Source organism: Anguilla rostrata, chromosome 5, assembly GCF_018555375.3.
Source record: "Anguilla rostrata isolate EN2019 chromosome 5, ASM1855537v3, whole genome shotgun sequence".
Classification (NCBI taxonomy): domain Eukaryota; kingdom Metazoa; phylum Chordata; class Actinopteri; order Anguilliformes; family Anguillidae; genus Anguilla; species Anguilla rostrata.
This window is the reverse complement of record NC_057937.1, coordinates 39071235-39084405: the sequence shown is the minus strand read 5'-3', so window position 1 is coordinate 39084405 and position 13171 is coordinate 39071235. Positions and strand designations below refer to the sequence as shown.

The 13171-nt window shown below is 40.8% G+C and overlaps 1 protein-coding gene across 8 annotated transcripts in view; it reads left to right on the top strand.

Moving 5' to 3' along the window:
* ppfibp2a (PPFIA binding protein 2a) overlaps positions 1–13171 on the top strand; it is a 51921-nt gene that overhangs the window by 9261 nt on the left and 29489 nt on the right. For 5 of the 8 annotated variants that reach the window (XM_064336146.1, XM_064336142.1, XM_064336143.1 and 2 more), the window contains exons 2-3: positions 2733–2837; positions 6773–6981. In XM_064336146.1, the coding sequence (XP_064192216.1) occupies positions 2774–2837; positions 6773–6981 (273 nt within the window). In that variant the 5' untranslated portion in view covers positions 2733–2773. Of the gene's footprint in view, positions 1–2732; positions 2838–6772; positions 6982–8099; positions 8359–11046; positions 11515–11762; positions 11795–13171 lie in introns of those variants that run through there. The other 3 variants (XM_064336148.1, XM_064336147.1, XM_064336149.1) reach the window with 3 other exon arrangements.

The following is a 13171-nucleotide window of genomic DNA, read 5'->3' as shown; positions in this document are numbered from 1 at the left end:
TAGTAGGCTGTACTGTAGGTAGTCATTTTCAAGACTGGCCTTGGCACAAAGCTGGAAGAAAATGTCAAACCTCCTTCAGCTCTTATGTAAGATTTATGGATAATTGCAGCTGTTTAACCATATCATATTGAAAGAGGTCACAAGAAAAAAACATTAATATTAATAACTAGTATTAATAACTTGAAAATATCAGCCTGTCATATTATGCTGTCAAACACAGATTCAAATGTGAAGAAAAACAGTGGTATCAGTAAAAAATATATTATCAATATAAAATTTCACAGTCTGCAACCAATGTTTTGGCACATCACACATGGCTGATTCAGCACCTTGGGGTTTATGGAGACTTATGAACTTTTCCGAGGCAAAGCATAAGCACCTACTGAACTTTCAGTCACAAAACGTCCCATTCCAATCCCACTGGAAATAGAAACCATGATTCAGGAGAATGAAGGCGAAATTATAGGTTAAATGCTACAGGCAACCTCCCAAGCCCCATGGAAATATTCCACTCAAAACATGTGTGAAGGAATTTAACTTCAAGTATTGAGAAGATGGCACATTGCAAACAATATAAATTGTAGCAGTACTTGTGACAGAACAAGGGGAGGTCAGGTTTTCTAGTTGTTCTTATTTCCTTCTAATTTATTCCAAATTTGGGATGGTGTAAAAACAACCCGAGTCCCATCCCATATCAGCAAAATAATCCATCATTTTGGGTGGGCAACAGGATCAATGTCAATTCCATTGTCATTTTAGCCAATTCACACCATGAAAAATACTCTTAGAAAAGTGTATAATTTTTCAGTTCATAAAATGAATTGTTTAATTTACTGAATTGACTGAATTGAGACTGGAATTTTACTCCGCATTTAAGTGGAAGGATTAGTGCGCACATGTCTGAAATGTGTGAAGTTAGCTTGTTTTCCACTCTGCAATTCAACAGTTATAGCTACTGCAAGGGGAGGCTGCAGATTGTGCTACTGACACACAGATATCAGCCACTGTTCTATCAGAAGGGATAATATTCAGTGGCACGGTGGCTAAGGGGCGGGGGTGGGGTTCACCTGGCTGGATTAACCGCTCCCTCCCCTGGCCAACATATTTTCAAAATATGCATTAACATGAATAACTACTGATTAAAGTTAGCACCAAGTACATTATCTCTACAGCAAGTCCTGGGCTTTCTATCCCATTGATGATAATGTGTGCAGTGATTTTGTGCAGTTGCTCTTTATGGCCTACTGTTTCCGTACTGAACAGATTAGCTCTGAGGCAGCTGTCAGAGGCAGCCAGTAACATCTCAGTTGGTAAATAGTAGATGGCAAGGGAAGCCCTGAACAGTCTTTGGGCAATCTAAAACCGTAGCGCATCTTGGCAGATGGAATGACTTACACTGGTCCTGTGGGTGATTTCAATGTGCCTGTGGTGTCTTTTGCTAATTATGAGTTGCAATTACTGAATAATTGCTTTAATAATTATTATTTTTTTACATTTATATTTTTAGTCATCATTCATGTTTATCTTTCCATAATTCCCTTCGGCTCTAAAAGGGCTCTTCATAGTTTCGCCTTTGTTAGCATATGCAATATGCCGAATTGACGTTGGCAGCTACAGTAAGTAAGAACCGGCTAGACTGCAATTAAATCGTTCTTTTTATTTATTTATTTCTTAATTTGGAGATTAGGGTTAGGTTAAATCAAATCCAATCATTAATTAATTTCTTAGGTGGTATGACATTTTAACTCAAACTGACTGGCTAGCTTGCTAACTAGGATTGTCTCTCAAACTAGGGCTTGTTTCACAAAAGCAATATGCACCCACTTTCACTTGGAAAGCAAGTTACTGTCAAAAGGGATTTTAGAAATTTTATGGATTGATATACTACTACAGAAAGCCACATAATAATTGCATTTTGCAGATATTTGCTCACTTGAAACAATCTATAACTGTTGTGGATACTGTTGCATTACATTATATTACTGAAATTTGGCAGCCATTGTTATTCAGGGCAACTGACATGACTTGATTTTTAACATTGTATCTTAAAACTAATTGAGAACATAAAATAAAACATAAAAATTAAAAAAAATCAGAGAGAACTTCAGAATTGTAATTATGCTTTTAACATCTAGGTACAAGAATGACCTCTTTCTACAAACGATTGTATTCCCCTCTGGCGGAAAATACCAAGAGAAAAAGCTGTGATTAAGTAACCACTGGGTAGGAAGTGTGCTATCACTATCAATAACATGATGCAGCATGTGCTGTGATGTGCTTGGGAACATCAAGGACATTGTGGTGCCTCCCTTCCATACAGATATCTCTTGGGCAACCTAACATCATGTTTATTTATCTTGCTATTTCAAGGGCAGTATATTTAGTGAGCAGAAGCTAAGAGAACAGCGTGCAACACAAATGTCCCCTAGAAGTTTTGGAAATGCAGATATCCTGAAATATCAATATCAGTATCAATATCAATATAATGTCTATAATAAAAAGTCTATAAAAAATAAATGAATTCACTGTAATGTAAATTCTAATACAATAATATCTGACTCCAAATTACATCTATGCTGAATTTGTAGTGGCAATATTTCAACTGTTCTAATTGTTGTACTAGATCTGTGCTTCAACATTTATTTGAAACAACACAACCACTTGGTGTACTGTATAATCTGGCTTTGTACATTGTGACTGAATGTGTTTTTGTATTTTGTTACTGTTGGCAGGACTAAGCGAACTAGAGCAGCAGATACACTAGCTGGTCACCATGTCATCAGATGCAAGCCACATGCTGGAGGCTGCCTTGGAGCAAATGGATGACATCATTGCTGGTAATGGTGACCTTTGACCCTTTGATGTTGATCCTTTACATTGCTTTTTCAGTCCACTTCTGCTTTTTCATACCTTATTTAACAATGCAATAACTACATACCTGTAAGCTATCTCAAGTTTAAAATGTTGTTTCTTAGTACATAAACTGAAGCACTAAACAAACCAGGTACAGTACTACTGTTCATCAAAGATGAAGTAAATAACTTAAATATGAATCATACAGTGTGTTCAATTCTTGTCACTAAGGACTGTTTACTTTTCAGTGATATGACAAGATATGTTGTTTTGTTTCTGTTCTTATTTTTTTAAACATCTAGATTCAGGTTTGGTTTCTTACATGATAATTGTGTAGTTCCAGACCTGACTCTTGACAAGTGCACTTGTGACATGTTTACAGAAGTTCAAGTAAAACCAGACTAACCAAATGCTCAGTAGGGCTAATGTTACAGGAACAGCGTCATCTCATTAAGTCTCACACACTATGTGTTGCACAATCCTCCTGTACAATTCAACACACTGAATGCACATCAAGTAATGCACACAATGTGAAATGCGTGAAAGTGCAGTGATAGCAGCTGATTTATGTATAAATAAAGCAGTGGCAGCTACCTCCTGATTCTTGCTGCTTTTCTTTTTGTACTCCTTGACTGCATTTTATATAATAACAGTGAAACAATTACACAGTCTGTTCTCTGGTTGTGTAGCTCACTTATTATCTTGTGTTCACAGCACACATCGTTACAATAATTATTGATAATTGATAAGTTATAATTGGGATCACCATTTTGAACAAAGGAGGGCAAAATGTCATATTTTTCACTTGTACATGCATATCACTCTGTCAGCCATTTTGTTTCATGTTTAAAACTAAGACGTGTGAGGAGCCTGCATGGTTTTCATTAAAGCAATTCAGTCTCTCGTCTTGAGACTCTTAAGTCTTAAGCTGATTTTGTTTCAGTGTCTATAATATAATGTCTCTGTGGTTGTGCAGTTGTGTCACTGCTCCTCTGATATTCTATGAGAGTGATACATTTCAGACTGCACTGTTTATCAATCCACATGTGGATATCAAATAGCACTGTAGGGCTGTCCTGAGGAAGAAACAAGGAAGTGTGCTATGGATTTGTGAAGGCTCAAAGCACTGGTTTGACAGGAATGACATCACCACTGAGAGCTGGGAGATTGGGTACTGAGGGGCATTTTACATGACTGCTGATCGGACTACCATGCTGACAGTAATAGTGTTTCTGTATGAGCTCACACACACAGCTTAGTAAGACAAACATAATTAACAGAATTATTAATTAAAATGCATCCCGTTTGATAATCAGAGTTGGAGTTAAAGAGGACACTGTCTACACATGGGAAAGGAAATTCATACACGTGCTGGAAATTCATTCTGATTTTTTTAAACAAGATAAACCATTTTGGTAATGGATGTGAACATATCTAACATGGCTCGCCTGTAAGTCCCGCAGCTGTAAAAGGGTTTAACATCCAGTGAAAAGCAATGGGAAGTCATGTAGAGTATTAAATACAATGTTTGCTGACAGCAATGGTTACTAGCCTTTCTTGAGGGAACAGTGGCAGATTTTAACCTACAGTATAGCCTTCTGAATGGTACAGTAGGTACGAATTTCCCTAGTCACCATGCCACATTACTGCCTTGGTCCACGGTTTAGGATGGTTTCCTCTGTGATGATTGTCGTTTCTTCAGGGCTCTTGCAATGTCACAGATGGCAGATAAAGGCATGTTGTGTTTTTATATTGTGTATATAATAACCTCCATAATAACCAAAAGGTTGCTCATCTAGTTGACATTTCACAGTGCTGTAATATGCAGTGTGCATACAGGTCCATAAGCTCTGTATTTCTTACATGAATGTGAGCATGTCTGATTAATAGAATGGGGTTCTTTTTTTGTTCTCATTGCTGTAAAATAACTCACTCCATTAAACAGGAATATAATTAGACTGTAAACATTTAAAATACATTTATCAAGGAACCTCTATTTCTCAGTGAGCCATTTGACTAATTTATTATTTTCATGTCATATAATTAGCATTTACTTATCATTTCTTCATACATGAATACATTATGAGGATGATTAATGGTTACAGTGTACTTTGTTTTGTCAATTGAACATAATTTATAGTAATTTAAAAATGTCCTTTCAAAAATAACTGAATACAACATTAGTTGATATGATTAAACACAAGGATGTCAAAAATATGAAATTAAAAGTGAGTTCTTTGTGAGCAGTGTGCGCACTCATTAAACAATGATTATAGTATTATTAGAAGAATCCTTTGTTAAAAAGCCTTTGCTGCATTTACAAGCTGATTCCTTCATTGACGTGAATTATAGAATAGATCAGCTAAAATGATTTAGCGCCATCTACTGGTTATTTTTGAACCTGCTGCTCAAATGAAATTGTGCTTTGTTGTAATTTCTGTGTACCCAATATCATTGAAAAGTCTTCCTTATTAGCGTTGTGGTCAGTTATAAATGAATAAGAATGTTCCCATCGACTTCACCATGTCAGCAAATGACAATTGAACTGGAATTTCCTGCAACTCAAAAGTTCTGGTGCTCAAGATTTCATGCTCAAATCCCATGTTCAAAAGGAGTGATGATGGTGCGGGAACCTGAAAGTGGTTCTGGAAATTCTTTGTAGTCAGGATTTGTATGATGGTGGTTCAGATCAGGAGTCTGCTTATTAAATAAATTACAAGATGTGAATAATATTTTTTTTTTTTTTTGGGGGGGGGGGGGGTGGGTTTCTAAGCAGAAAAGCCCAGGCACATTCAAGAATATGTGGTATTTTACAAATCTGTTCAGCTTTCTTTTTCGGTTTTGCATTGCGTTTATAGAGATGTAAGCACAGTATCACTTTTAGAATGCATTAGTCTTAGATCTACTAAGGAGAATGTGTTTTAAAATGTGGTTCAAAGCACATTTGAATTAAATGTGTTTGAAAAGCCTGTAGAAGGAGATACATTTTGCCGTGGTTTTGTAAAATAATTCATTTATAGGGTATTTTCTACCTGGTGGAGAGCTATTTCCTTGGTTTATTCTGCCAGTGACCAGCTGCATGCATATTTGACAGCAAACCTGAGGCACATCTTGCTGGCTGAAGATGCTCACAAGCCCTGAGGGCTCTGGACTTAAAGAAACAGGCTGCTCTTCACTCAGCTGTACAAAGTTCTTTGCCGTTCATTCAATTCCACAATTCTGCTTGGCCGGATAGGTCACATGACCCACCCACTAACATCCGCAGTATCCCGCCAGAGTGTCCACATGTAACTATGCACTGAGGAGGCTGTTCCTTAAATAGTGTTTACACTGTCCCAGTGCTAGCCACTTCTGGACAGTGAGTCAGTGAGGAAGAGGATGAGGCAATCCAAGGATGAGTTCAGTTGTTTTAATGTGTCAGAAGGAATATCACTTCTATGCCCCGTTCTGATGTGCCTTGTCAAGTTTCAGTTGCACTTGATTTTAAAATGTCCCCATGGTGTGTTTTCCCTTACTACTGAACAGACTTCTCCCAGTAACCTCATCAAGGGCTAGACAATTTTTATAACATCGCTTGTCCTGACCAGTATTACTGGATAACATATGAGAGCAGTGGTTTAATCACAGGTTTTTGACTCGTTTGTACTATTTTCGTCTCTTCCAAAAATTACATATGTTCTATTAAAAAAAAACAAAAAAACATTTGCAGTGGAAATGGCTGGCAGGCGGCACTGTGGCAGTGCCATGTTCTCCAGATGTCCGTGCGTGTGTGGCACAGCCATTAACCCTCACCACAGCTCCGAGACGCAACTGTTCAGTTCGCTTACACCGGAGACAAGAGGACGCCGGTAACAGTGGGAGTGCAGCAGGACAGGGAGACATTTGCCTCTCTCCTTAAAGATGTCCCTCTGTGGCGCAGGGTCCAAGGCTGCGGCGGAGTTTGGCGGCGGCGGCCTGTTCGACTTGGGCTCCCCGGCGTACCCCGGACCCCAGAAGGTGCTGCAGCTCGCGGAGGACCTACGGGCTGCCATAGAGATGCAGGCCGTTGATGGGGACCGGGTGCTGGTGCGGAAACACCTCCCCAACAACACCGCCGAGATCCTCATGCAGTGGCTGGAGAGGGGCATGGTGAGTTACTTACAGTATAGTCCTTCTGGTGAGGGTACTGACACTGTATGTGCCAAACAGTGTTGCCAATTCACATTCTGAGTAGGATTTGGCAGTTATACGTACACTTCTGCCAGGTAATGAAAATGGATTCCTTCTTTAAAAATCTAGCTACAGTATTTAAATGGGTCTGTGTAATGTGTTTGTGAGTTAATCTTAATAAGGACTTATGCTGAGACAATAAAGCAATGAAGGTTCTCATTTTCTCTTCTGCTGTCTCCAGGGCAAGTATTCAAAACACCACTGAATGACAGAATTATTTACCTCTATTAAATGAAAGACATTTTTAAAGAGTCATATTCAGTATGGTGTTTTATTAGTTTTTAAAGTAGACCTATAAAGTAGTTTTATGAAAATAGGACTATACAAATACAATAGCTTGTCATTTTTAAGGTGTTCCTGATGTTTCATCATCATTTACAGGATGCGAGTCCCTTTGGAGAGGAAGCCTAAATGTAATGTAAATTGAACATGTCTAGTGAAAAACAGTTGTGGAAACAGCTAGCTTTCAGTTTGATGGATGCCGGTAAAGAAATCAGCAATTATAGGTTACAATACGTGTGTGCTAGTGGATTGGCTTGTGCTTTGCTACAGCAGAGCGTTGATGCCTTTGAAGTGTGTAACACATAGATAAGCAGGTCAGAGCTCACATAACTTATAAACAAGTTGAGAATGACAGTCATATTAATGAGAAAAGCATGCAAAATATGCTGAGTCATCATTTCAGACAGTTTTCTCTGTGGCCGCGTGCAGTGACAAGTGACATACCCTCCTTATCAAAAGTCACAGGAACTATATTAAGTGTGTAAAACGATGTCTGACTGAATGTTTGCTGAGACAGTTGGGTGACACACTGCCTCCCGAGTGCCCGTAAAATAAAACCGTTTGTATTATTGAACTGGGTTGTGCATATTTTGTCCGGCTCAGATGCTCTAGGACCTAACAAGGTCACCCTTGGCTTTTTAATTTCTCTTACCCTTAGAATGGAAATAATCAGGGCGTACCCAGGACAGAGTCATAAAGAACTGGTGCCATTGATAAGCCCTGTGTCATTTTAATCGTATAACTCACAAAGAGTATTCTGTGTACCAGAAAGGCATTTGGGTATTTCTGGGTCCCAGATCCTGGATTGCCTAAGACTGGAGCTTATTTTGGCTTCCTATGAATTGGGGAAGGCTGGATGTAGTAAATAGTCGGAGTCTGAGTCCTTTGAGGCTCCGACGGGGTTGAGCTCAACTTCCTGTTCCACCGCCTCCGTTCTCTGTCACTCCACCTTTTCCCTCTGCCTCTTTCCCGAACCACGCTCAGAGCTGCTGAAACATCCCTGGGTGCGAGGAGGTAAGTCAGAACCCAGCCGAAACCTGGAGAAGCTCAGATTCGAAGGTCTAGTTCGGAGAACTACAGAGTGCCAGTGAGTTGTGGCTAATTTTGGGGCAGCCCCCACTGCATGCGTCCGTAATGCGGGGAAAGGGACCTCTCTGTGCACGGCTGCTTGCGCTTCAGCAACGTTTGAGACCGCGCTAGTTCATCACTGCAGGTCTTTGATATCAGACATGTGGTAAACACCCAGGCAGGATGTATATAATTACACATATGGCTTTTTCATCCAGCTCTCCAGTACTCTCTCTCTATTCTGTGATCCGTCCTCAGCAGTGGAAAATCTGTTGCTAATTAACAGCATTGTAAGGAGAGCTTACTATCGCTTTGGCTGATGGGGGGCAGTTTGAAGTTGCTCAGACCACTTGTTCGTATTGTTTGTCAAAGATGAGTACTCTCACGAAGGCTATAATTAGCTTAAGCGTTTTTTGCTTATTTAGTCGTTTGCGGTTCTGTGTCTCTCAGCGCAAGCGTTGACATGGGCTGCTGTCGGGAGCATTTGGGAATCACTACTGAGAACGCAAAGTCAGCTTGTCGGTGGGTTGTAATTGGCATGTTGTTTGTGAAGAAAGACCACGATTGAATATGTAGCCGGTTACCAAAACGAGCAAGGCTCATTTTAATCGGTGTTCTGACAGCGCCGAGCAGCCAATGAGGTGAATCCACAGCTGGAGTGCGTCTACCAAGGATTACCGCATTCTGTACTCCAGGGGTCTCTAGTGCCACACCACACAGGAACACAGAGCCCTGTGGCCCGATGCTGGATAAGGCACACATGCTCCCAAATTAAAGACAGGGCTCTGTCTTTCAAAGGGGGGGGGGGGGCACACTATGGACAGGACATCTGAAGAGCATGTGTTGCTCTTTTTTCACGTGAGGCCACATGATTGAAGCAGGAATTGATTATGTGACAGTGTCTGCCAGGAGTAGATGAGCAAAAGCTGGGTAGTCCTGGTCTGTCAGAGAGAAGACTCTGAGCCTGTTGTTTGTGAGTTCAAATCCTGGATGTGTCCATTGCTGAGGGTGATGCTGCTGTCCAGTTTCCCCTGTAGGAACACTGAGATATCTATAGCCCCTTCAGTGTAATGCTTTCCATTTAAAGTTGCTTTGCAAGCTTCTCTGAAAAAGTAGGGATTCAGATTTAATGTTCGTGTACAGCTGGGAGTGTGGTGAGTAAATATGTGTGTGTGTCTGTGCATATATGTGTGTTTGTATGACTTTGTGCATGCATGGATGTGTTTGTGCTTGTTCTGTGTGTTCATGCCTACATGCTTGTGAATTTGCATGCACGTGTATGTATGTTGTCATGTCCGTGCATGTTAGAAGAGTGACCGTGCATGCGTATGTGAGGGTGTGCTTATGTGCACGCAGGTATCTGCGCATGTATGATTTCATGTGTACACACGTGTGTGCGTGCATACAGTATATGCATGCATGTGTGTATTTGTGTGTTTTTCAGCATGCATCCAGTCCCATAGCTGTGTGGATCAGAGTAATAACCAGGTGCTGGGTCTGTAGGAATATGAGGGAGCAGAACTGACAACCACTTCCATAGGCAAACAGGGCAGGATGATGATCTGTAAACGACAGGGGAATTCAGTCTCTAGCCGCACATTTGATTATACATATAGACCTTAACTGTGCTGTCTTCATTAGTATAGTTAAATTTAAGTTAGGCTCACCTGAATAGTTCAGTTCTTGTGATGTAAGTGAAATCACCCAGCCTTATACTAGTTATTTTGTTATAATAATCGTATTATAATTACATTAAAAACCTCAATTTTATCCCTTGTAGCATCCTTACAAGGTCTCCCAATTCCAAATCATTACAACATTAATTTGCCTGATCCCATCAAAGAGAATATGCAAAATATTATTTTTGGATTAAAGCCAAGACATAAATACCCTAATACTAATGGCTATTTTGTTGTGCATATATATCTGACACCAGAGCACAGAATCATATGTGGCAGTTCACTCTAACGGTCCCAGTGGCAGCTCACTCTAGTGGTCCCTCCTCACAGTTTCCAGTCCGAGGCGCAACATTTCCACAATCCCATGTGACGTAAACAGGAAATGCCCCCGCAAGCAGGGATGTGAGAATGTCACAGAGATTGAAGCAGACAGGGAGATCCCAGAAATCCCTGCTGTTCGCCTGCAAGCACTGTGATGCCAGCTGAAACCCCCCCACCACCACCATGCTCCGCTACTCTTGCATCACCAGCAGTAGTGCTGGGCAGGAGCTTTGGCAGTGTTTCAGCAGGCACAGTCTGAAGGGGGGTATCTGTATTCTGCTGCATAAGGAACACCAGGTGTAGCGCTGTTTTTGGTTCTGGTACCATTTTTACGTTTCAAGGGGAGTCATACGTTCTTGCTCAGGAATGCTCAGTGAGCCACAGGAAGGAGGACCCTGGGGGGAATGCTCTCCAGTCTGTGTTTAAGCACACAGCAGGGACACACCCCCTCACCACAATCTCCCAATCGCTTCATCTTTCTGAAGGAACTGTTCTTCTGAGAATGTTTTTGTACTCCTCCGTCCCCACCAAAGAGCACCCAAAAGGCTTCTAATTTTGGATTTACACCAAGCACTGTGGAGACCTTCAGTTAATAAAAGCAGCCGAGAGAGAGAGAGGAGGAAAGGGGGGGGGGTAGAAAGACAGGAGAGAGAGTCAGAGAGAAAACAAGGTAGGAGAGAGAGTGAGATAGAGATAGAGAGTGAGAGAAAGAGCAAAAGAGAGCGAGAGAGAGAGAGAGAGGGCTAGGCCAGTTGTAACGATTCCAAAGATTGCAGCCTGATATTAGAGCACGTTGCTCTGCCTGGCGCTCTTTGCTCCCGACCTGATGCTTTGGGAGCTGAATCAGAAGTGATTGCTGGTTGCTGGGTTCTCACAGTCGCTGCTACTGTGCATCAGGACAGAGAGTGGGGGGGGGGGAGCTGGAGCATGGGGGAGCTCCTCTGTCCTCACATCCCTACGCTGTATCTGACCTGGCTGTGCAGTGTGTGATCATCTGCCAGTGAGAGTTACTTCAAAAAATGACTAAAAGCTAAAGCAACAATGGGAATACAGCATGGAGAGTGATATAGATTTTTACAAGCATTTCACTTGGCTTAAAAAGGTAAGCATGGTTTTTCTGAGATATATTAGTGTTGTCCCCCAGATATTTTTAGTGATGGTTACTTTTTGTTTTTGCAAGACATTATGTTAGACACTTTCCCACATGGTTTTTTATAGTTCTCATGAGAATATCATTTTGTGGTTAGTACAGGGGGTCAAAGTTCAGCTGGTTTTCCTCAAAGATTTGCTGGTATCTGGATTTAAAAAGAGCTTTGTTCTCACACAGTGTTTACTGTGCTCCACTTCCAGGCAGATATTTATGAAGCTTTATTTGCAATGGGGTAAGTCATCATCCAGTCCAGTTAGTTTTTGCTCCTGACACCAAATTATAATTTAAAAAGTAATTGCTAATGTTACATGTTTTTTTTTCTTCAACGGACTCTTTTCAACTGAAATTCTTGTGCTGTAGCCTCTGTGTTCACTATCTTGTGATACTGATACTACATGAAAACAACAAGGTTCATTGTGCTGTGCTGGGAAAAGCTGCTGTAGAACGCGTGAACTTCAGTCCATAAATATATTAGGAGAGAGGCACTAAAACACTGTATGGTGTATCCATGATTATTGGAAAACCAAAGGAAAAACAGAATAAATGTCACACCTGTACCTGTTGAGAATTCTCCAGAAATGTGATTGATTCATCGCTCTTTGTGGTTAATGTTTTGACAAGGAACACGCTGAATAGGAATGAGAAGGCTGTGTTCAAACTAGCATGGGTGACAGGTTAGAGCAAGCCAAACGGTGGGAGATCTACGTTCAGAGAAAGCTGTAACTGTAGACATACTGCTGGAATATTACAGGATGGAAATATTTTTGAAATTGTTTTATTGTGGTTACGCAGCTGACTTTATGACATGGAGAATGCTGGCGAACCCAAGTGGGGGAGATAACCCTGTACCCCTTGAAACGGAAAATTGCCTTTTGCCTACGAATGCTGTTTAAGTTTAATAAATTAACTTTAATAATGGGCTACTTGACCTGAAATGAAATGCACAGGTAAAGCTCTCCAGTTGAAAAGGGGGTACAGCTCACAGTCACAGGGCCACCAGATGTTGCCTCCCAATTATTGTGAAATAGTGCTTGCCTCACCCATTTATTACTTCACATTCTTGGCTGTGACACCTGTAATAATTGCCATGTGAATCATTGTTATTCCCTGTGCGAATGCACAGCTCTAAGGGTCTTCTGGGCATTTTGTTAGGGCCAAAATAAGGGCATTCCAGCGTTCCCGAGTCTCCATGAATCAGAGAATGGGGCCTCTGTGGTTTCTGCTAATTGTTTCGGTTAACGGTCTGTGTCACAGTCCACAGTGTGCTTTAAAAGCGGTGTATTGTTTCTTGAACATCGCAATGGGAGAGAGAAAATCAGAATTCCTTCATGTGGTTTTGCAACATAGGCTCAGACCAACTGTGATTTTTGCTTTTGTGAATGATAACCAGTATTAATGCAATATTGAGGGTTTTATAATTGTATTTTCATACATTGGAAATTCCAAGGTCAAGTGGCATTAATAGTGTGATCGCTGCACAGTAAATGGAATTGAAGTGTATATACATTTGCTTATTGTGGCACCGTATATTGTAATTTCAATCTCATTTTAACTTCTAGTCAACTTTTGCACATTTGTGAGTGCTCTACTGAATGGTACCAATGCTGTG